This window comes from Falco rusticolus, chromosome 5 (genome assembly GCF_015220075.1).
Source record: "Falco rusticolus isolate bFalRus1 chromosome 5, bFalRus1.pri, whole genome shotgun sequence".
NCBI classification, from domain to species: Eukaryota; Metazoa; Chordata; class Aves; order Falconiformes; family Falconidae; genus Falco; species Falco rusticolus.
The window spans coordinates 40,282,166-40,303,355 of NC_051191.1; the positions used below are offsets into that span (position 1 = coordinate 40,282,166).

Below are 21,190 nucleotides of genomic sequence, written 5' to 3' on the forward strand. Positions count from 1 at the left end.
CAGCCCTGCCCCTGTCACCTCATGTTGGTGTACCCCTGCTGAGGCTGCCTGGGTCCCAGAAAGGGACTTGCTCTGGTGAAGGGAAACAGCAGCGCAGTGGGGACTCCTGAGCACCCAGTCTGGGAAGGGGTGGGAGAAAAAGTCTGTCACCCAGCAGTGGAAACTTGGGTCCCAGACAAGTCCTTGCAGACAGCTCACGTGGGTTAAAAAGGCTAGGTCAAGCTTCAGAGAACCAAAGTCACCTGTGCACCACCTGCCTGTTTCTGCCTCTGCGCTGGCCCTTCTGTGAACTGATCTGAGCTCAAGGCTTGGGAAAGTGCTGTTCTTAACCTGGTTGTGAGCCCCAGCCTGGCTCAAAGCAAGAGATGTCTGTGCAACCGCAGGCTACAAGGGAGGCATGCTCCTCCCCAGGTTGCTCCTTCCCCCTGGACCCTTGTCACCTCTGAGCAACTATTTACATCACTATGTCCTGGTCTCCTTGTTATGGACCAAATCTGGGGAAGTGCTTCAGCACAGGCTATGTTTTATGTACCTGTCTTCATTGATTTCAACGAGCTTCCAGGTAACCCAAGCAGTGCCTGTGATTGCCAAAGGCAGAACTTCCCACCCCCCCACCCCCCGCACACAGGGAGCAAGGCAGGGTGATGAACTCTGCAAAACTGGCACCACGACTCTTTCTGAAAACAGCATTTTTAGATTACAATCTTCTAGGAAAGCATCCACAACCTGAACCAGGTAGCATTTGCAACGAACATGAACATTTCAGAACACATTTACAAAATGCACTTACTCCTTCCTTTTACAATGGCATTAGGCCATGATGGTAATACTAAAAACCTATCAGGTCAGGCAGCTTTGCATATGCTTGTCCGTAACAACATCTCCAATGTGACTTCAGTACTTTAGTGCACAAAATTTGCATGATCAGGCTATGATTTGCTGCCAAGGCAAGGCTTTAGGAAGACAGTATTTTCTAATGGCCATTTTGGACTAAGAACACTCTTAACAATCAACAGTCAGGTTCATTCATCAAATACAGGTTCTAAACCCACTTGCAGGATTTTTTTAGATTCATTAAAAGAGATATAATAGACATTTGCTAAATTATAATATACACTATATAAATCTGTAAATTTTAGCTATAAGATAGTAATATATATACATTTATATATACTACATATTGTAATGTATCTTCTGCCTTCTGGTTACCCAGAGCCTTATACACCAGGTCTACTGGTAAAGTACGTGTTTTGTTCTGGTCTTGTAAGAATTTTTTCTACTATCCCTTACCTCAGGATAATTTCTTTTAAACAACTTTTAGACTTTCATGTGAGTCTTAGAAATTTTATTGCACAATTTCTCTGATACAGTTTTGTTAAAAAGTTCCCTGTTTTCTTCATATTCTGATTAAGTACTGTGAAACAAGGACTTGTAGACGAGATAGAGCAGTGGGAATCAAAACTGCTGAACCCCTCTGCTGATGTGAAGAACCTCTACCAATTTTGAGTTGTGTATGTTCCACTGATAATAATTATATTGTTTGCTGTAAGAATGTACATAAATAGCTGTATGAATTGCTAAGTGAGCAGCATCTTCTGCTAAGCCCCATTTATCAGAAAGGGGAGTAGGACAAGGCAGGTGGTGTTCATTCGGATGTTCCACTTCTGGTCACACTGAGTGTCCCAGATAGGACGCTATAGGGATGTAAGCCCAGACAGAAGAGGGATATAAGCCCACAACCCTGAAGCACATTTTAGGTGGGCAAATATATAGCTGCTGGAAGACAGTAAAACAGATGCTGGTAGGGAGCAGGTTCAGCTTTCCACCTTCAAAGGTGTCTGGAGCTGGCATGAAGGGAGACCTACCTCCATAAACACATATACTGATAACTAAGGCAGACACATAAAGTCTTTTAGGATGTCTTTTCTCTTGTAATACTGTGCTCCTACCATTAATAGGACCACAAAGAACTTCCTGGTTATTGTACAATGAGAGGGGAGCTGCTCTGTGAAAGAAAACTTGCAGGTGCTGTATCCAACTGGAGGCTGCGAGCAGTCTCGTTTTGCACCCAAAATCTGTAGCACCAGGACCTGCATGGAAGACTCTTCCATCCCAAAGAAATGCAACAAAAGGTCTTCTGCTTGAAGGATTCTCTCAAGGACATTAAAGGAAAGGTAAGCTAATCTTGAACTAACTAGTCTTGCTCCACCATTTGATGGGAATCCTAAATAAGTAACGTATTCTCTCATTTTTCCTCCAAGTTTTCAATCTGCAATGGGACTGATAATACTTGTCCCTTGTAGCAAACACTAGGAGATTCTGAGATGAAAATTGTTGTCTAAGTTCAAATTACTTATCATAATCAATAATACTACAATATGATCGACTCCTCACTTCGACCAAGTGCACTTTAAAAAAAAAAAAAAGATGTATTCTAATGATAATTTCCCAAAGATTATCCCTAAAATCAGAGGATTCAGATATGGAGTACTTAACTAGATTGCAGGAATGCATGCCATTTCTAGTCCTGTAATTAGGCAACAGAGCAGATCTAATCACTTCATTACTGTAATGACAGCTGCTATATGAAGCCCAAAACCAGAGAGAGAAATAGGTTACTGCGCAGGTACCTCAGAATGTTTTTAAGCATGACTGCTAGTAGAGTTGTATACTTTGACACTTTTGTCTGCTTTTTGCCTTTTTTCCTTATTTGCAGCTTGATCTCAATAGCATGTCAGGGAGATGCGACTGGTGTTGACCAGCTCCGTACTGCAAGGGAGGAGTGAGGAAAACAGCCACACCAGCAGTGCTGGAGACTTCCCTGTCTCGAGCAGATCAGGAAGTTTTGCTATATTTATAAGATGAAGTTCCATTTATCTTAATTTTATCAGTTTAATGGGGTTTGTACAGAACTTGACTCGTCCATAAGCACATTATTAAATGCATGCATATTTAATAACCACTGAACATGCACACACAGAGCATCGTTTTGGCTTACTGCACTGTCATAGTCTCTAGCAAAGAACTTTCACAGAATACATGATACCCAAAGCTCTGTAAATTATGGATTAAATTTTGCTTTCACTGATTTCATTTAGGTTTAATGAAAATGGAATTTCTTTGCATTTCAAAGAATTGCAAAAGCTAAAGTAAGTACCAGAGGAACAATGGGATGGGTACCAGGCACCACGTGATGCACCTGCCAGGTTTTACAGATGTGTTGACCTCAGCTTTTAAATAAGTTTACTATTTCTGCTGTATTTCAGCTATACTTCCTGACATGTCCTTGGGCATGTCAATAGCTTTATTTTGGTTTATTCTTTCAAAAATTATAGACCTATCAAGATGTTCTTAAAAGACTTAATTTTAACCTAGTCCTTTACTACTTGAGTATGAATTTCTTCTTTGTAAAGCTAAAGTTTATTGTGGTGGTTTAAATAGCATCATTTTACCACCATCCTGAAAACTTTTATTAGATGGGAATTGTCAAAAACAAGAATTCACTCCTTTTTTTCAAATTCACTCATTTCATGATGTTTCATGACCCCGTAACTTCTCCAGGTTACATTATTGCTAGATTACCATAAACTCAGTATGTGCAACCTGGATACTTACAGGTTAGCATCCAGTTTCATACATAGTCAGGTAAATGAGCACTCTGATTTCTAGAAATACTGAGTTCCCTCAGCCCCCATGGATTTAAGCAGCAGTGAGAGATGCTCAGCAACTTTGTATGCTTCTAATTAATGATATGAATTTAGATATATAATATTTGGTACCCAAACTCTGAATTAAGCTTACATATTCTTTTATTTTATGTATGTATCTTTTAATCTAGAGAATTCTATTACTGGGCTGTGCACTAGCAGGCCAGTCCCAGATTAAGTAAATTATCTTTAGTATAATTTAATTCACAACAGTTATAAATTATTTCATGTTTCTAGATATAGCCCCTATTCCATAGCTATGCCTTATGCTGGGACTAGGAGCTGCAAGTTGCCAGGATCATTTCTGGCAACCTACAGGTACTATCCCTCAAAACACTAAGCAAGCCTTAAAAGTTGGTCTATACAAATGGAATGGCAGAAAATATCCTTTCTCGGGAAGAGAGGATCTCCTCTTTGTGTCATAACACAACTCAGCATCATGGTTATGAAAAAGTCTGAATTTACTCATTTCAGAAAGATTAAAGGTTTATGGTCTACTCAGACCATATAAACCGGTCTATAGCACTATTAAGAAGCAACACCTTGAAAGTGATTAAACAAAAAAGCATGCTGTTACATACTTTTAAAGTGTGTTTAAATGAAGATTTTATTATCACTACAGGCATCTACCATACTTGCAAATCTCTTTGTTTTAGTCATTGCTGCTTCCTTAGCCTCATGCAAGAATTTTGAAACCTTTGTATTACAGTAAAACACTTGTTGTGACCAAAGATAAGAGTTTGAGGAGATGATCAGAAGGTAAGGAGAAAAAGCGCAACTACCTGATTCATTGCATGAATTCCTGAATCTAAAGAGGAAGAGCAGAGAACTCCTCCCAATAAACCAGCATTAGTCACCAGTTTTATACCACATTTTGGCCAGGAAACTAGCAAATGATAACATCTCATGATCATAGAGTCACAGACATGCATGCAAGATTTCGCAGCCCTTGAAAACTGATTGTCTCAACATGCAGAGTTGGAGGCAGCTGAACACATGTTTAAACACAGGTGATGCTATCAGCGTTCATGAAACCTGTGACAAGTATGGGCAGTTCTTTTCAGAGTATCGTGCAAGACCAGTCATGTACGGATTGTCTATTACGCATCGTAGTCAATGATGTTTTTCCTTGCTCAGTTGCTAGGCAAAACACCCTTCTCAACTAATTTCACAGAATCAGTCAGGACACTGCTAGCACCAGCAGCCTTTTAACAAGGCAGTAGATTTCCAAGAAGCCTTTGTTTTTGTCTAATAGCAAATCCTGGTATTACAGACTAGAAAAACTGTAGCTATTTGTTGAAAATTTTATTTTATTTCCAAGAAGAAAGTTGCACTGGGCAGTGCAGTAGTTCACTGTATCACCCTGGAAGATTTCATCCACCTCAGTGGGTCCCGTGGTGTGTTTGGGCTCGAACCACCCTCAGCCCAAGTAGGTACCAGCACTTTGTTCCTCTTTGCAGCACATCTGCCATACATTTTGAGCCCACAGAGTCAAGCCTTGATGGGAAGAGGATCTCAGTGTCTCACTACTTCCTAAAAGAGGACCAGTAGTGCCCCCCTCCTGTGAGCAGCCCCGTAGCTTAGGTGCTGCCTTATCAAACCTAAGCTCCTGGACTCGCCGCAGAAAATGGACACAAAGTCTTCCTTCCAAAAAAACAAAACCAAACAGAAACCGCCCCCAAAGTCTATGTGCATTTTGATTCAACTAGCACAAGATTGAGATTTAGTACTGAGGCGCAAAAATAGTCATTGCCTACACCCTGTGCTTCCTCATCACTCCTGGCCATTCTTGAAGGGCAGTGAGAGACTTCAAAGGTATTCAAGGTCACTTTCTGGCCTCAACAAGATTCTCTGCAAAACACAGGATTTTTCTACTTCAGCTGGCTTTCCATTTCTGGTCTGTTCTCTTTTATTCTCCTCTCTTCCACACAAGCACTAACATGTAAGTTCAAACATGCCAATGACAGATGTACTAAAATAGAGGTGAAGAGAACTCTGTAAGCATCTCCAGCTTCTCCTGTCAGGCTTGTCAGGTCAGTCATGAATCCCCCTGCCCCAGGCACAGTTACCTCCAGCTCCTTTCCCTTGGGCTGTAGCCATCTATTTGCCCAAGGGTAAAATATTTGAACAGGTAATCATCCAAATGTAATGACCCTCTGTCATCAGCTTTGTTGCTAGGTGCAAGAATTGTGCTTGGAATCTTTTGTAGGCTTTGCTGCAATTTGGAACCAAAAGACAACAAAGAAGCCAGCCAAGCCCCACTTTCAAGAAAATGTACCCCAAATCAAACAGCACTCAGAAACTGGAGAAGCTTGCCAAATGCTCATGCATGTGATAATTTAGTCAACCAAAGAAGTATTTGGTAACTTTTGATTTAAATTCACTTTTATTATATGGGCATGTTTTTTGCTGCATACCTGCAGTTCCCATTACACATTTTAAGTCAGTCAACAAGCATACATTTTTGAAGGACGGTTCAGAAGGGAATTTTCCAGACTCTGGAAGAATATTGTACTTCGGAGTGTAGTTCTGAAAATGAGCGTGGCTGTTGATGCATTTTTAGGCAGCTGAAATATATTCTAAAGAACATTTGGAAGCTGCAGGTCTGAACAAAAGAAGTTTTGGAACGATGTTATCACAGACAGAGAAAAGCTCAGGGCTGTTTCAGAGGAAGAAGAGGACCCATTTTTACTAGATAAAAGTGCACTGAAAGGCACCCAAGGAGAGAACTGCCAGTTCCAGATGGACAAGAGGGAAAAAAAAAGATGGGCCTGAAATACAAAAGCAAATTCCTGAATCTTCAGTATATCTGAAACCAGATATAGGAACAAGATTCTAAATGAAAGGATAAAGAGAAAGTCCCAGGAGGAGTGAATAAGGTCAATAAGGAGTGAGTGGCATAAAAAGGTATCAGGAAAAAGCTTACAATAAATCATAAAAGCTAGAAGATACTGGCCACAAGCATCAAGGTTTCACAGCACATCAAAGCAAACAGAACCAACAGTGTTAAAAAATCAGAAAGATACTGAGAGAGAGAGTGGAGAAACTTAAAATAATGAAAGGGCAAAGTAAATACTCATTTCTGAAAGTGCTACCATCTTTGTGGAGCCGTGTTAAGATATGCTAAAAAGATTTCTTTCCAAATTCTATGAAAAATAATTGCCCTGGTTCCAAGAATGTGCCTGACAAGGTAAGAATTAAATTATCTCTGAGGTAGAAAAGGCCTGCCTTTACAGGTATAAAATGAACAGTGGTAGCAGAACACATCAACTCAATGACCATTCCCCTGATAGCCTGATACATGTTTTGTTTTAAAGAAACAAAGCAGAGTTTCTTCTTATTCCCTACAACAGTACCACCTGACCACATCCACTATGTAATACACTATTTTATTTAGTAATTGGGGGGTGGGGAGGTGGGGGTGTTGATTGTCAGTTTAGGAGAAATAAGTAAATGAGTAAGAGTGAATTGCAAATACTTTCTTCTCTGCTTTCGGACATGGTGCCTTGCATATAGGGCTGGATGGGGAAACAAGCCCCTGACTGGGAACCCAACCACACATGTTTTGTGGATCTGAAATTTCCGTGGGGCTCTGCCTGGTGCTGGTGTGAACCCCAGAGAGGATTATTCATATGAGGAAGTGTTGAAAGAGCAGCCCTTGGCTTAAAACCCTTGGGCAGCTAGCCCTTCCTCTGGCTTCACTCTCATTACTGGGATGATATGGCTCTTGTCCTATGCAATAGGTGTTAATGAAACTACTGTTTGCACAGTGCTTCACATTCAAAGAACTACGTGGGGGGGGGGGGGGGGGGGGGGGGGGGGGGAAGCAACGCAAGCACCAAAACCGGAATGCAACTTACACATGCAAAGATGGTAATTTAAAAACACAGCTCTTCATGTGTGTCATCTGCCTTTTTGGCCTGACATCTAGGACACCCAGTAAGTGAACCTCCAGCACAAACACCTCAAGAAGCTTCTGGCAGAGCTAGCCTGAGAGCTTCCCAGCAGCTGTGGCCCTCTGTGAGCAGCAGGGCAAACTGCCCACAACCAGCACGCTCCAGCATCCTTCCGCGCTTTGCCTTGGATATCCCGTGCAAGTCGCTTTGCATGGAGAGAGACCAAGGACTGCGGTGTCAAACCGTCAGCTGAAATGCCGCCTTGCTTCACGTTTGTTCTTAACAAGTTTTTTTCCATGCCAAAAAGCTCATACAATGCTTTCCAGAGATTAGGATGGAAATAACAGCGAATTACTTGTGCATCAAATCCCCCTTTGCATCCCAAAGCCTGCCTTGCCCCCGTTGGAAACGCTTTGACCTCTCGCGCAAATGGCAGCACGTTCAGCGCACACATTTCGCACGGCGGAACAGGAAATGGGGTAACACGGCGATGCCACATCTGCTGTGGCCATTGCAGGGGAAACGCCACCAAAAATTCGTCCGCCGGCCTGCCTGCCAGGAGGGGCTTTCTGCGGGCAAGCCGTGGCGTAAAAAGCGAGAGAAAACCGATCTTGTTGTCGTTGTAAAAAAAGTAGAAAATCGTTTTATTAAAAGAGAAAGGTGTTGAACGTACGTGCGCCCGGGGGGGGGGGGGGGGGGGGGGGGGGCGGATCCTCTACCCGGGGCCACGGGCGGCCGGGTGGCCTCGGCGGGGGTGGGGGGGGTGGGGCGGGGGCCCCGCAGGGCTCCGCGTCCCGCAGCACCTGGCAGCTCGGCCCCGGCCCCGGCGGCGCGCCCGCGCGCTCCCGCTGCCCGCCCACCTCCACATGCACACACCCGCGGCGGCAGGGCGAGCGGCGTCTGCCTCGCTGTCTTCGGTTCGCCGATTTGATTTCCCCCCCGTCCTCGCCTCTTTTACTTAAATTTTTATTTCATTTTATTATTATCACTAATTGTTTGCGGGGGTGCTCCGGCCAGCTCCCGCCGGAGAGGGTGGATTATTCCTCAGGGGATACCCGGGCTCCTCGGGAAGGTAGGCAGCAGCTGATGCAATCGGGGGGGACGGGGACCCGGCTCCCCGCGCAGCCTTTGTCTCCGCGCCGCGGGGCCGGAGCCCGCCGCGGGCCGCGCTTTGTCTGAGCCGTGTGCGCGGCAAACACCCCCCACCCCAAAACGTGCCTCCTCGCCCCGGGCGCTGCCGATTTCGAACCCCAAGATCGCGCGCGGCGCGGCGGGGAGGGGATGGGGACGGGGATGGGCATGGGGATGGGGACGGGGAGCGCGGCGGGGAGGGGATGGGGACGGGGAGCGCGGCGGGGAGGGGATGGGGACTGGGAGCGCGGCGGTCGCGCTGCGGCGGGGCGGGGGGCCGGGCCGGCCATGCGGCATCTCCCCTCGGCGGCGGCGCGCTGCCGGGCCGGGGCGGCTGGCGGCCAGGATGCTGCCCTAGCCAGCCGCGGCGGCGTGCCTGGAAAAAAACCAAACACACAAACAAAAAAAACCCAACAGACCCGGCAGTCGGCAGCTACGAGCTTTCACTGGCCGCGCCAAAAAAAAAAAAAAAAAAAAAATGTTTCCCCCAAGCAAACGTGATGTCTGGAGCTGCGCGGCTGGGCCGCGTGTGCCGCAGCCCCCGCAAGATGCGCGGCCGCGGGTTTGGCCCTGCCTTGCTGGGAGACGCGCTTGCCGTTCGCTTCAGTCCAGCGCTGCCATGGGGTCGGTGGAAGTTTTGCGGTATTCAGAAAATGCAGGCTGGGCCCACGGCGCGCACGCGTGTGTGTGTCCGTGTCCGGGTGTATGTGTGCGTTTGCCCGTAAATACATAGTAACAGCTAAGCTGCTCGGTTTTAGTGAGCCAAAGGCGAGAACAAAACGGCACATTTGGATGCCTGTCTGTGCGTTTGCTCACGTGTGTACACGTCCAGCTTGCTCCAATGGCAGAGGTTAGTGCCATTGTTTTTCAGAGTTTGTAATGCAACCTGTAGCTAGGATGTATCTCCTTGTGGAAGAGGAGAGGAAGAGAGGTGTAAACTGCGTGCTTTGTTTATGTGACATTGGAAGGACTGAAAAAAAACCCGTGTTTGGCAGCTGGTTTTATCGAAGACGACGCTCAAGTCTGCCTGTGCCACCAGCCGAACTCGCCACTGTTCTTAGGCCATTCAGCGTCCCACGGACAGCCCTGGGGCATTTCTACTAACCTGTGTTCCAAGTGAGAGTAACATAGTAACCTGTGCTTTGTGGGGCTTCATTGGCCTTTAGGTTTGTTTGGCTTTTACACGTGCTTGAAAGGCAAAATAACATGTACTGGCCATTGTTACGAAAGTCAAGTATTAGAAAAAGATCCTTGTTGATTGGTAAAATAAATAGATTCTGGAAGGAAAAACAAAAAAAAAAAAAAAGAGAGAGAGAGAATCCGAGTCTAATAGTCTTAGGTTGGAAGTAAAAACAGCTAAAGGGAGAAGGAAAGAGCATCCTTCTGTCTAGCTTTTACTTCATTTGCCACCAAAGCACCAACTTTGTTTAAAAAGCCTCTAAAAGGAAATTCCATCTGTTGCTGAAGGATACAGGGTATCTATAACTGCCCTTTTCAGGCTTGGAGCCCATGCCGCAATTGCGCTGAAATCAACAGGCAAAACCTGCCTGAAATCTAGGAATTGCCATATTGCTTGTGAGCAGAGGCCTTCTGCTATGGCTTGGTGGAAATTCACTGACTAAAATGGAATCTGCTTCACTGTCATACTGAATGACTCCTATTTGACTTTGCCTTTTTGGAAGGGTTTTTTTTTTTTCTGTTTAAGAGGCACCATAGAGAGGGCACTTCACTGAAGCACACTGCAGCATCCTCTGGTTTGTCACTTGAGACTGTTTATGCTGTAGTTGGACCAACTGGGCTCTCCAGGCTGCGTGAGAATGGGAGACGTGTTGGCAGCGAGCGCCACAGCTCCACATATCCCTGTGCAGAGGATTATCCCCCGAGTTCGAGGCTTTCTGCAGAGTGCTGTAGAACATGGAAGATCAATTGTCCTTCATCTCCAAATCCTGCTTTTTACAAGGGTTTTAAAGGATGGAAGGGGAGGCACGGCTCTCTCAGCTGGTCCGTTTGCGGGCTGCTCATTGTGGGTCTCTGTCCTACATTTCATTGGAGTTTTCTGGTTTGGGGGTTTGTTCTTTACCAAGGGAAGAGTGGTGACTGAGCAGAAGCCAGGCTTCTTCCTCCTGTGCTCTCCCCTGTCTTTTTCTCAGCTTGCTCATTTCTGTAGAAACAGGCTTAGCACATAGCCTGACAGTAACCACCAATTTAAAGTTTGTATTGTGAAGGCAAATGACATCTGGTAGGAATATTTAAATACTGTAACCCTGAATTCAGTTTCCTTTCTGATAGGTACTTATTGTTATGACTGCAATTCAATCCAAGTTTGAGTGGCCACTCTTGGGGAAAATGGCAGCTTTTTCATGTTGAAAGTGTTTTACGGCCCTTTTGCAGTTAATGCTCATATTTGTGTGAGCTTATCAGGTAAATATATCATCTGCGTCTCTTACAGTCAAGAAAACTGAGGCAAAGAAATTACTTGTAAACTGGGGCAGAAGGAAAAGTGAGTTGTGTATGAACTTAAGCAAAGGGTTCTTGCTTGTATAGTACGAAATTTATTTTAAATCAGAATTTCAGAGCTGCTGTTTAGCCCTTATAAATATACCTGGGCAGTATGTTTTGTTGCTGTTACCCATCAAGCCCCACTCATACAGCGCTTCCACTTTCTGTGGAAGAGTTCATTTGTGGTGGTGCGTTCTGGGATCTCTTCAGCAAAACCGAGACTGTTGAGAGGATTTCACAGAGAAATATAATTAGGAAAAAATGTGAGTATATTCCTCTGCCAAATGCCTTCCCTAAATTGACTGGGAAGGGCTCAAAACAAAAATGTACTTAAAACCATTTTCCTTTATGGCTCATCTTTAAGTGTTTTGCCTAAAGTAATGAATCACTGGGTGAATCAGACTGGGATTTTATGATTTCTTATTTGCCTGCCTTTGATCAGCTGGGTAGCCTGTCGAGACTGAATTTGGGACTGTCTTCCCTTTCTTCATGGCAGCACGGAAGGGCAGTGTGGAGAGTGATGGGGCAGAGCAGGAATGTTTTCCTGTCCTGTTGCAGCGCAAGGTCACACAGTATCAAGAGAAAGGCTGAGAATCCATGTTTGTGCTCATCACGTTCTTTTCTGAGTTTCCTTCTCAAGACTTTTGTCATTTGTTGGTTTCCCCCCCACCTCGCTTTTTAACTGTTCCCATCCCTCACGCCACTAGGGCCGTGTGAGAGGGAGCCTGGAAAGGAAAGGTAGTGGCTTGCAGCTACCAAGCAAACAGCTGCAGCGCTGGAAGGCCTTCGGCTGCTGCACTGCCCTTGGCCTGGCAGCATTGCCGATGGGCAGGACGGGTTCGTGCTGGCACCACAGTGGTTCTCTGGAGTGCCCTCAAGCCCATGGGGGTTGGTCACTGGCAAACTCACTTCCTTGCACTGCTCCTGCGGCTGCAGCCTGCTGCAGAGGGGCAGAACAGAGGAGCTGGAGGTGATGACATCTCAAGCACTGCAGATGTTTGCTCAGTGGATGTGAGTCAGTCTTTAATTTCCAAGCTCTTTGTTATCTCGGTGGCTCTTCTCTAATATTTCCGTTTTGTCCTTCCTGTAGACGAGGGGTAAATCAGGAGCTTTGTGTTCTACATGTCAGGTGTCACTAATGCTGAACAAAGAGGAGATAGTTGCTTCCCCTCCCAATGTGATACTGTTATATATAAAGCCTATTATTGCTTTTTGTCATTTACGTGAATAGTCCATACACAAGAGTTTCACGCTCAGTGTTTCATTATTTATGTCCATGGTGTCTTACTGGTCATATTGCTCTTTGAAACAACTTTCAAAAGTATAAGCAAAGAAAAATGTATCACATCTCAGACTATGAAGGAGTAAAAACAGCTTGTGTGAAACTCAAGCACTGGATTCTGATGATTCGTAACCGACCAAGAGCAGTTTTGGCAAAACTCCTTTTAAGAAGAAAGTTGAGTCATATTTCAGCTTTTAAGCAAATTATTTTGAATTCCATAATTAAAATTGCTTAGCATGTCTTGGATATTTGCCATTCCCAAGACCATTTGACTGTGGGAAGTGTGCAGTGAATGGAGTGCCCGGTGAGGGTGAGTGTGTGTGCAAGGGCATGTGACAAAAAAACATACCCAGAGGTGAGCAAGATGATGTCCCAAACACCTCTCACATACTCAGCTTTTGGGCAGCCATGTGTCTTAAGATGGCACTTTTTCAAATATGTCATTTACAGGATATGAAAAAAACCAGCCTGTGAATTAAGCCATCACCATTACCACCAGGAGGGATGATGTTACTGTTAAAAACAACTTCTAGCAAAGTGTTTTCTGAGATTACACCTCTTCCAGGTACTGCCCAGAAAAGATTCATACTTGAGCCAGCAGAAGTAATAAAGTTTGGTTGTCTGTATTACCATGTTTTTTCCAATACAAACATTTTAAGCCCATTACTGCTGTTGTGAAATTTCACAGTCCAGAAAACTGGAGTGGCAGGGATATTTTTATTTATTTTTTATGTTTCTGAAGGCAACAGAGAAAATGACCTCACTTCTTGGAATGTGCTTTAATGGCTTGTGAAGGTCTCAGTGTCCTTGAGAAAAATAAACTCATTTTATCTTCTTGTGTCATCTCACAGTCCTCCTTCTGAAGTCCATGACCAGTTGTAATCTTTCCCATATTCTGCAAGGAGCACACAGTGAATAAATTATCTATAATGGGTTTTACAAGACATGTCATGGGATGTTTAAAGAGAAAGACAGGCTCCTAGGCCAGAGCAGTGTTTTTTCTACTAAATGGAGAGGCTGGATCAGCCACCAAACACAGACCTTTGAGGTTCCTTTGGAAGGGTCATTAGCTCTTTCCTGTTTTTTTCTCGGGGTGATTCCTGCTTCAAGGAGTGTTTGTCCATCTGAGTAGAAAAGTTTGAAGCAAGAGCAAAATTCTTACTTCTTCATCTTGATTTACTCTGCATGTGTCTGGAGAGAGAGGTTTGATGGCAGGTCTCTGGAAATTCTCTTTTTGGGAGGTTTAAGGTTGGGCAGAGTAGCATAGTGACTGGAAGCTATTGGGATCGCTGCAGTCGCTCTTCAGATGATTATTTGCTGCCTTTCAACGTGAAAGTTGAAAGTCTAGGAACTTTTGCCAGCATAGCATTTCTATTTGCATTTACATCATGACATTTCTTGAATGAAAAGGCCTTAAAAATACAAATATTACCATGCTGGCTTCCGTTATAGCTCAGCATCAACATATGCTGAATTTTTATTAGTTGAAGCAATTTATTGATTTTCTTCACACAGCATTAGTGGCACCTACACCTGAGGTGGCAACCTGCTTAGCTCAGCTGTCCCAACGTTGGAGCTCTCTTTAGGAGCAAAGCTATTACATTTGCAAGGGGCAGCTCAGCGTGGCTGCAGACCCCTCCTGTGGGGCAAGATGGATTGCCCTCCGGCAGCACCTGTCTCTGCTGTAGACGAGGCCAAGTGATGAGCCTGGAATGAGCACTTGACTTGTAGGGAATAAAGCTGGTCGACATGAACCCTGTCCTTTGGGATTGTGATTTTATTTAGACTATGATTTTCGCATCCGTGAACTTGAAATTTAAAGTAGGTGATTTGGGGGTGAAATTCATGTGACAACCTGTACTCCACTGACTGTGGAGGGTGCTTAGAGTGTTTAACAATAGCAGAGGGTTTGCTCTGAATATATCTAAGGTAAAGTGATCTTTGCAAAAAAATTTCCATTTACATAGTGTTTTTTTCCAGGTATCACATTTCTATCACCCTTTCTCTCTGAATCTGCAAGTATGTCACAAACTGAGTGTTATTGTCGCTATTAACATCTTCATTTTACAGCTGGAGGTGCTAAGGACAAGTTGGTTATCCTTTGCCAAAGACCTGCAGTGAGTTCATGCCATGACAGTGAAAGTTTTGATCCCCAGGCCCACCGCTCTCCCTTCACCCTCCTCGTGTTTTGGCACTGAGATCAGTTTTTTTCATACTTGGAAGTGCAACGCATTATTTCACTCAACACTTTTTTGGTTTCAGAGTTTTGTTTTAGTGGGGTTCTTTTAGTAAATCGCTTAATCTATCAAGAACCTGAGGCAGATTCAAAGATTTGCCTGCTGTCAGGAGCCTGCCTGAAACCTGGAACCCACTGAAGTGATTGCTGGTGCTTTAGCTGGCACTGCTTGCACCAAGATTTTGCTCCACCATCACTCAATCAAGTCTCCATAGAATCAGAGTTTTGTTTAGGACCGAAAAAGCTTGTCACTTTTGCACTGCAAAGATTCCTTGTAAATAAACCAACGAGCCACGTTCCTGCCAGTCCGGCCCTGCAGCATTTCAGCTACTGAGGGGCAGAAGAGCGAAGCAGGAGCTGCACATCAGTGAGCTGTGAAGTCTGCTCTCCAGCACACAGTTTACCTCACAGGAGTGCTAATTTCAGCCTCTGCTTTTGGAACACTTAATGGGGAATTTATTAAGCGCAGGCAATGTCAAGGCAGTTCTGAAAATCCTCCTGGGAGACAATGATGCAAAACGGCACCCAAAGGGAAGCTTCTGTGCTTGAATTTCAGGCGAACCTTTCCACAGGTTTTCTAAATGTCAGGGGATACAGATCTCAGTATAGAGGTTGTCAGGTCTGTTAAGGAATTGTTTATTTTAGGAACTCATGGTCACAAGAAGCTCCAGGATTCAGCGGGCTTGGTCCTTGCCACCTCAGCAGTCACCATCTCCTGTGGCTTTATCCTTTTATAAAAAGATCATGCTTCTTTTCCAAAATAGGTAGACTATTTTATCCCCGCAGCCACTGGGAAGACTGTTCCAGAACGTCACTGCTAAAACCACCCTCTGCTTGCCAGTCTGCATTCATGTATCAGCAGCCTCAATCCATTTATTCTTTTTATCATGCCAACGTTTTAATACCCGGTCGCTCCCCTGGTATCTGTAGTGGAAATCTCTTCTGTAGAGGAGTTGAAAAGGACCCAGCTCACATCCCCCCAACACCGCCCTCGCACCAGACTGTACCAGGCCCTCTCTGCCACCATAACCACGTGCTTAGTTGCTCCTTCAGTAGGAAAAAGCAGACCCTGCCCCACTGCAAGCCTCGAGGCTAGCCTTTAGACTTTGCACCTGAAATTTGGACAGTTTGAGCTCTTGAGGAAATGTTAAGAGCACATGTAAACTTTAAAACTACGTTTCTGAGAAGGTATTTATAGGGAGAAAACTGGTCATTTGCAAAACCCTTTTCGGCGTGGTGGGGATATGGTATAAATCAGAAATATTTGGTCCTGTAAACTTGATTTGAAACAGGCAGATGTCGTAACTGAACAAGTGAGCTATGTCCTTCTACCTCAACATAGTGCCCTGCAAGATCTGGGGATGTTCCTGCTTCTTTGGTTGCATGTGAGCAGTTTGATGTGTTTGAGGTAGCCCTGGGAATTTAAAAAATATCCCCAAATTAATCTGGCATCTATGTGTTCATCACATACCCCATGGTGAATAGTTGTTTGGCAATACTGCAGGAAATTCATTCACAAAATGGGAATTCAGAGAGCTGTGGTGCAGGGACTTGTTTGTGAATAACATCCTGTTGCCTCAGCGCCACGCTGGAGTTGTGGCTTAGCTGAGAGTGGTCAGACTCTGGAAAATGTTGGTCTTTCAGCTGATTTGCATTGCTGATGAGGAAATATGTCACTGTAGCAGACTTGTCTGATCTGCCTTTGGTGTTATTCTTGGTGCTTTTATGCAACACATCTATCAGAGGAGAGATCACCTGATCTCTAGATAATAACTGCTTGACACAAGATATACATTACTCTTTCTTCCCGTGATACATGAGCGTAGGGATTTGTTTTTGTCTGTTTCTGTCCTTGCTCAGAGTAAGTTTAACGATACACAAAGCATCCTCTGCACATCCTCTTTACCAAAAAACCTTAACATATTCAAATACCTGGAATACAGATAGTAGTAGAACAGAGTACTGGGATAAATATCCCTCTGTTCTATCCACTTAGCAACAGCATGGACACAATGTATTTTTTAGTTTTAAGACGGAAAGGAGAACATACAGAAGATGAATGCTGAATATCGAAATGGGACTTGGACAAGCAAATAATTTTTATTCCTTAATTTGCAGGTGGTTAATCTTTTTTTCCTGAAACAAGTAGGATTGGTTTGCTTGCTAGTTTATAAATACAGATGCTGTCTTCAGCATTTGGTTGCCGCACCGGGTAAATTTGTAAGGTTAGTGAAGCTGATCGCATTAAGGCATATAAGGTTACTACTGTTCTGCAGTGTGTTTAGGTTTATAACCTGAGGTCCTTCTAACGCTACAAAATTGGTTGGTTAAGGACAGTCTCTCTTGCCCAAGTTTCACTGTTTTTTTCTGATGATATCGACTGCTGTTGGTGGTATACATCTTGGGTTTTTTTCTTTTCTTTTATTTAGGTTGCTGGCAGCGTGGCTGCAGTTTACTCACAGATACCAACCAAACGTTAGTGTCTGGAGAAACACTTGGATAGGTACAGTTCCTCACCCAAGATGCCTTTCAAAGCTGGATTAGAACTGACTGAATTGCAGAATATGACTGTCCCTGAAGATGATAACATCAGCAATGATTCAAATGATTTCACAGAGGTGGAAAATGGCCAGATAAATAGGTAAGTATTTTTCCACTGATGCTGCCTGTGCTAAGAAACACACTGTTTAAAAACAGCATTCTAATTTTCAGTATATGTCTTGAATTATTCATTATCAAGTCATGCTCCATTTGAAGATGTAATTTGAATTTCATATGTGACATCTGTCGGGCATAGGCTGCAACAGCGGATAAAGCAAACAGCGGCAATTTATTCATCGTTTTGAATCTTTCAAATCAGTCTAATAAAATGCACAAACATATAATGTAGCAAAAAGCCAACATTTTGAAATGTCTGCTTGCACACAGCAAAGAAGTAATAATAATTAATACAATTAGACCAATGGCATCACTTGGGGCAAATGTCTTTGTTGACCTTTGATCTCTGATATGACAGTTTTAACTTCCCTGGCCACCTCCATGCATCCAAGCCTGTGGGGGTTTACAGCTGGCATGGTTGACAGCAAAGGTAGTGTCAGTCTACGTTCGCAATTCGGCAAGATAAACTGGGCAGTGGCTCGTGCTCCCTGAGACAGGGATGGCAGGAAGATGGTAAAAGAGACACTTAAGCCTATCTCATGTGAAGTTAAAAAAATGCATCTATTTATCAATATTGGTGAAAGTTACTGGGTTTGTTTATTATTAGGCTGTAGGCTTTTGCTATAAGCTGTGCAGTCATTTCCAAAGAGCAGTCTGTTCCACCTGAGAGTGGTTCTTCAGGCCTTCCTACCAGCCTCCAACAGGTGCTGAGCTGTCCTATTTACAGAAAAGACCTACTGACAGGCCCTGTTTGGGTTTTGTGAGCTGTAAAACAAGAAGCTGCTTTTTGATCAAACTTCCTGTTCAAATATTGCAAACCAAGGTGGAGCACACCAGCCATCCAGTGCCTGTGCAGGGATCCAGCCCTGCCCGGCACTGGTGCTGCTGGGAAGCTTCTGCCGGCACATCATCCTGCTCCTTTACTGCTGGGCTGCTGCCACCTGTGTTTATGGTCCTTAAAAACCTCTTCTCTTGCCCTTTCTTCCTTTTAGCAGCAGCTTCTTTGCCTACCCAGAGAAACTCACTTTCTAGTGTAAAAACAACATTAAGAGCTGTTTTTCCCCAAGTGAGGTAGAGTTGTGTGGCTCTCACAGCTGTGTGAGCAGCCAGGGAGCTTGGCAGCGGGTGCGGGAATAAGGACCTGGCATTGGCCATACAATGCATGTAGCAAAACCAGCCAGCCATACCCTGGGACTGAGTGGGGGGCCGTGGCTGGTGGCATGGACAAGCCCCCTGGCAAGAGGGTGCCAGCCTGACACACACCGCCCCCCCCCCCCCCCCGGGAAGTCCCGGGGCGGTCGCCAGCTGCACCGTGTAGTGGTGCGACCGCAGCACAGCTGCACTGAGGAAGATTAGAGCTGGTCAGGAATTTTCTGATGCAACTGCTTTGATGGAAAGTGCCAAAATGAAACACAAACCACTTCTGTTAAAAAAAAAAAAAAAAAAAAAGGGAAGAAAAGGCAAGAGCAAGGAAAAAAACCTTCCAACTTGCCAAACCGAAACAGTTCTAGTATGAACCTGCTTGCTTTCCTGCTGGCTTACTTCATAAGGCAAGGAGCTCAGGGGCTGACAGTGGTAAATTTGCTCCCTGGAGCCTGCTGAGGATTTATATCCTCGAGAGAAGGAGTGGCTGTACGAGGCTGGCTGTGCCTCCCCAGCACTTTGGCTGGTGCCACCAGTAACTGTTACAGGGGGAAAACCCTGTTAGCACTTCATCTTTTAGTGAAAGTTTATGGAGAGTGCCTATGTGCCTGATCCCCTGTGGTCACAGTGTGCTTGTGGAGTCAGGGCATAGTAAGCGTGGCAAGGTCTGGGTCGGATCCAGATTGCCTGCAAAGGGAAGAAGGAAAGTGGGGCAAGGTAAGAGTGTCACAAACTCAGAGGCAGAATTTCTGATTACTGTTCTGGCTTTTAGGTCTGATCTACATATTCCACAGTTTTCCATTCCTTTCTGGTTAACTTTTTTCCTCTGCAGAGTATCATTTGGTTGTAGGATGTAGCCCATTACAGTTGTCAAGTATCCCTCTTGCTGGGGCACTCACAGCACAGCTACTTACATGAGTATTTTGCCCTACATATCCCAGTGTGTTCGTGTTCCCCTCCATGTGTAAAATGAGTTTCAAGGCAGCTCATGCTGACCACAGCTTCCAGCGGCCGCAGCAACTGCGGCACTGGTGCAGCCCCATCAGCAACCCCTGGGGCTGAGGCTGTGGCTGAGTCACCCATGGCTACTGCCCTGAGCCAGCACCTCCATGCCGATGCAGGTGATGAGCAGGTGGGCAGCCCCTGCTCTGTACCCCATGCCAAATACAGCCTGAAAGGATGTGGTAATTCCCTTTCTAGAACTATTTTGGCAAACGCCCTGTCTCCGTGGAATAGAGGGGAACAGGCGTACGGAATAACATATTTTGTGCTGCCTGGCACATGGCGCAAGGCCTTGTGAAACTCCAAAGTCTGTCAAAATCAGTGGAATTTTTTATGTTGATTTCACTTGAGCTTTAGATTAGATCTGTAATTTTCAACTAACTTTTTTTCATTGTTTCAACCTGTTTGATTTTGCACTCTGTATTTAATTTAAACACTTTTTTCTTCCAGTGCATAATTTTTCAAGCTTAATCTAGAGCAGAGTTTTTAAGGGTCTTTTGGAGAAAGTTTCTCCACACAACTGTTTCCAGATCTGGTTGTAAACTCCAAATATTTCTTGATCTGGTAAAAAAATTCTCTAGTTTCCTTTGGAATTCCAGCCTTTTCTGAACCTAAATATGCAATCATGTATGTAGTTGTATGTAGGGAGGGGATGTTGTTTGGAAGGGGCTGTATTGGGAGGTTTTTGTATTGTATTGATTTTCTTTGTATGCAGATGTTGAATTTCTTTTTGGAATGTCAGTAAAGAGACTTGCATCAAATCTGGATGTGGATTTGGTGACTTTTAACGATGTGTCCTGGCTATAAAATTTTGCCATCTCTGCACATAACTGTAAACCAGTATTTAGATGACCTACTCCTTATCTGTAACTATGACAATGCTCTCAGGAAGCAGACGGCTGAATGGCTGCCTTGGTTTACAGCTACTAATTAGTTATCAGCACCCCTTGCTCAGTCAACAAAGTTGTTGGTAGATATACCCAGACCTGGTCCCAGTTTCATAGTGTAAGTCAGACCAAGGTTTCTTCTGCATTTCTTGTTCCTGCCTGCCCTGGAAATCTTTGCTGTTGCTGAAGTTAGTGCTCTGTTTAAGAAGCTGCCTAAGGATAAAGTTCTGTCATCTTGGCAAAACTAGCTTTCCCTAACAAATGTTAAAGGCATTGTCAAATACCACTTTAATTTAATTATGCTTAAACAGATCTCAGACGGCTAAATGTTTTTTGGCTAACTGCTTAGCCAAAATGGTTAGCTCAGGGATATCATCTTAATCAAACGTTTCTCATTTAAGTCCTTTAAGAAATTGTATTTGGAAACCATGGTTAAACATGGTCCTTTTAAAAACACTTTATCAATAAGACTAAGTTTCTACTTAGCACTGAATCAGACCATGAAAAGAATTAGACGAAGAAATTCTTTCCAAGCCAACCGTGAGTCTTCAGGCATCACAAGGATGAGCTGATTATTTTTTGGCCAGGGTATTTTATTAATGTGTCTGAAAAGGTTTGTATAAGCTGTTCATACTCAGCTGTGATGTAGGAAACTCAACAGGAAAGCAGAAACATATAAGAACAGGTTATGACTTTTAATGATGAGTAAAGCATTTGAAATGGAGACAACAAACAGCATAAACGGATTT

The 21,190-nt window shown here is 44.2% G+C and overlaps 1 protein-coding gene across 3 annotated transcripts in view; it reads left to right on the plus strand.

The window, feature by feature from the left end:
- Window positions 1–8,421: 8,421 nt before the first annotated feature.
- Window positions 8,422–21,190, plus strand: part of SLC38A1 (solute carrier family 38 member 1) — a 40,446-nt gene continuing 27,677 nt past the window's right edge. For 2 of the 3 annotated variants that reach the window (XR_005104332.1, XM_037388098.1), the window contains exons 1-2: window positions 8,422–8,675; window positions 17,181–17,392. Coding sequence is in view for 2 of the 3 variants with exons in the window: in XM_037388098.1 (XP_037243995.1) it covers window positions 17,274–17,392 (119 nt within the window). In the remaining variant the exon portion in view is untranslated. Of the gene's footprint in view, window positions 8,676–11,023; window positions 11,156–17,180; window positions 17,393–21,190 lie in introns of all 3 variants that reach the window. The other variant, XM_037388099.1, reaches the window with a different exon arrangement.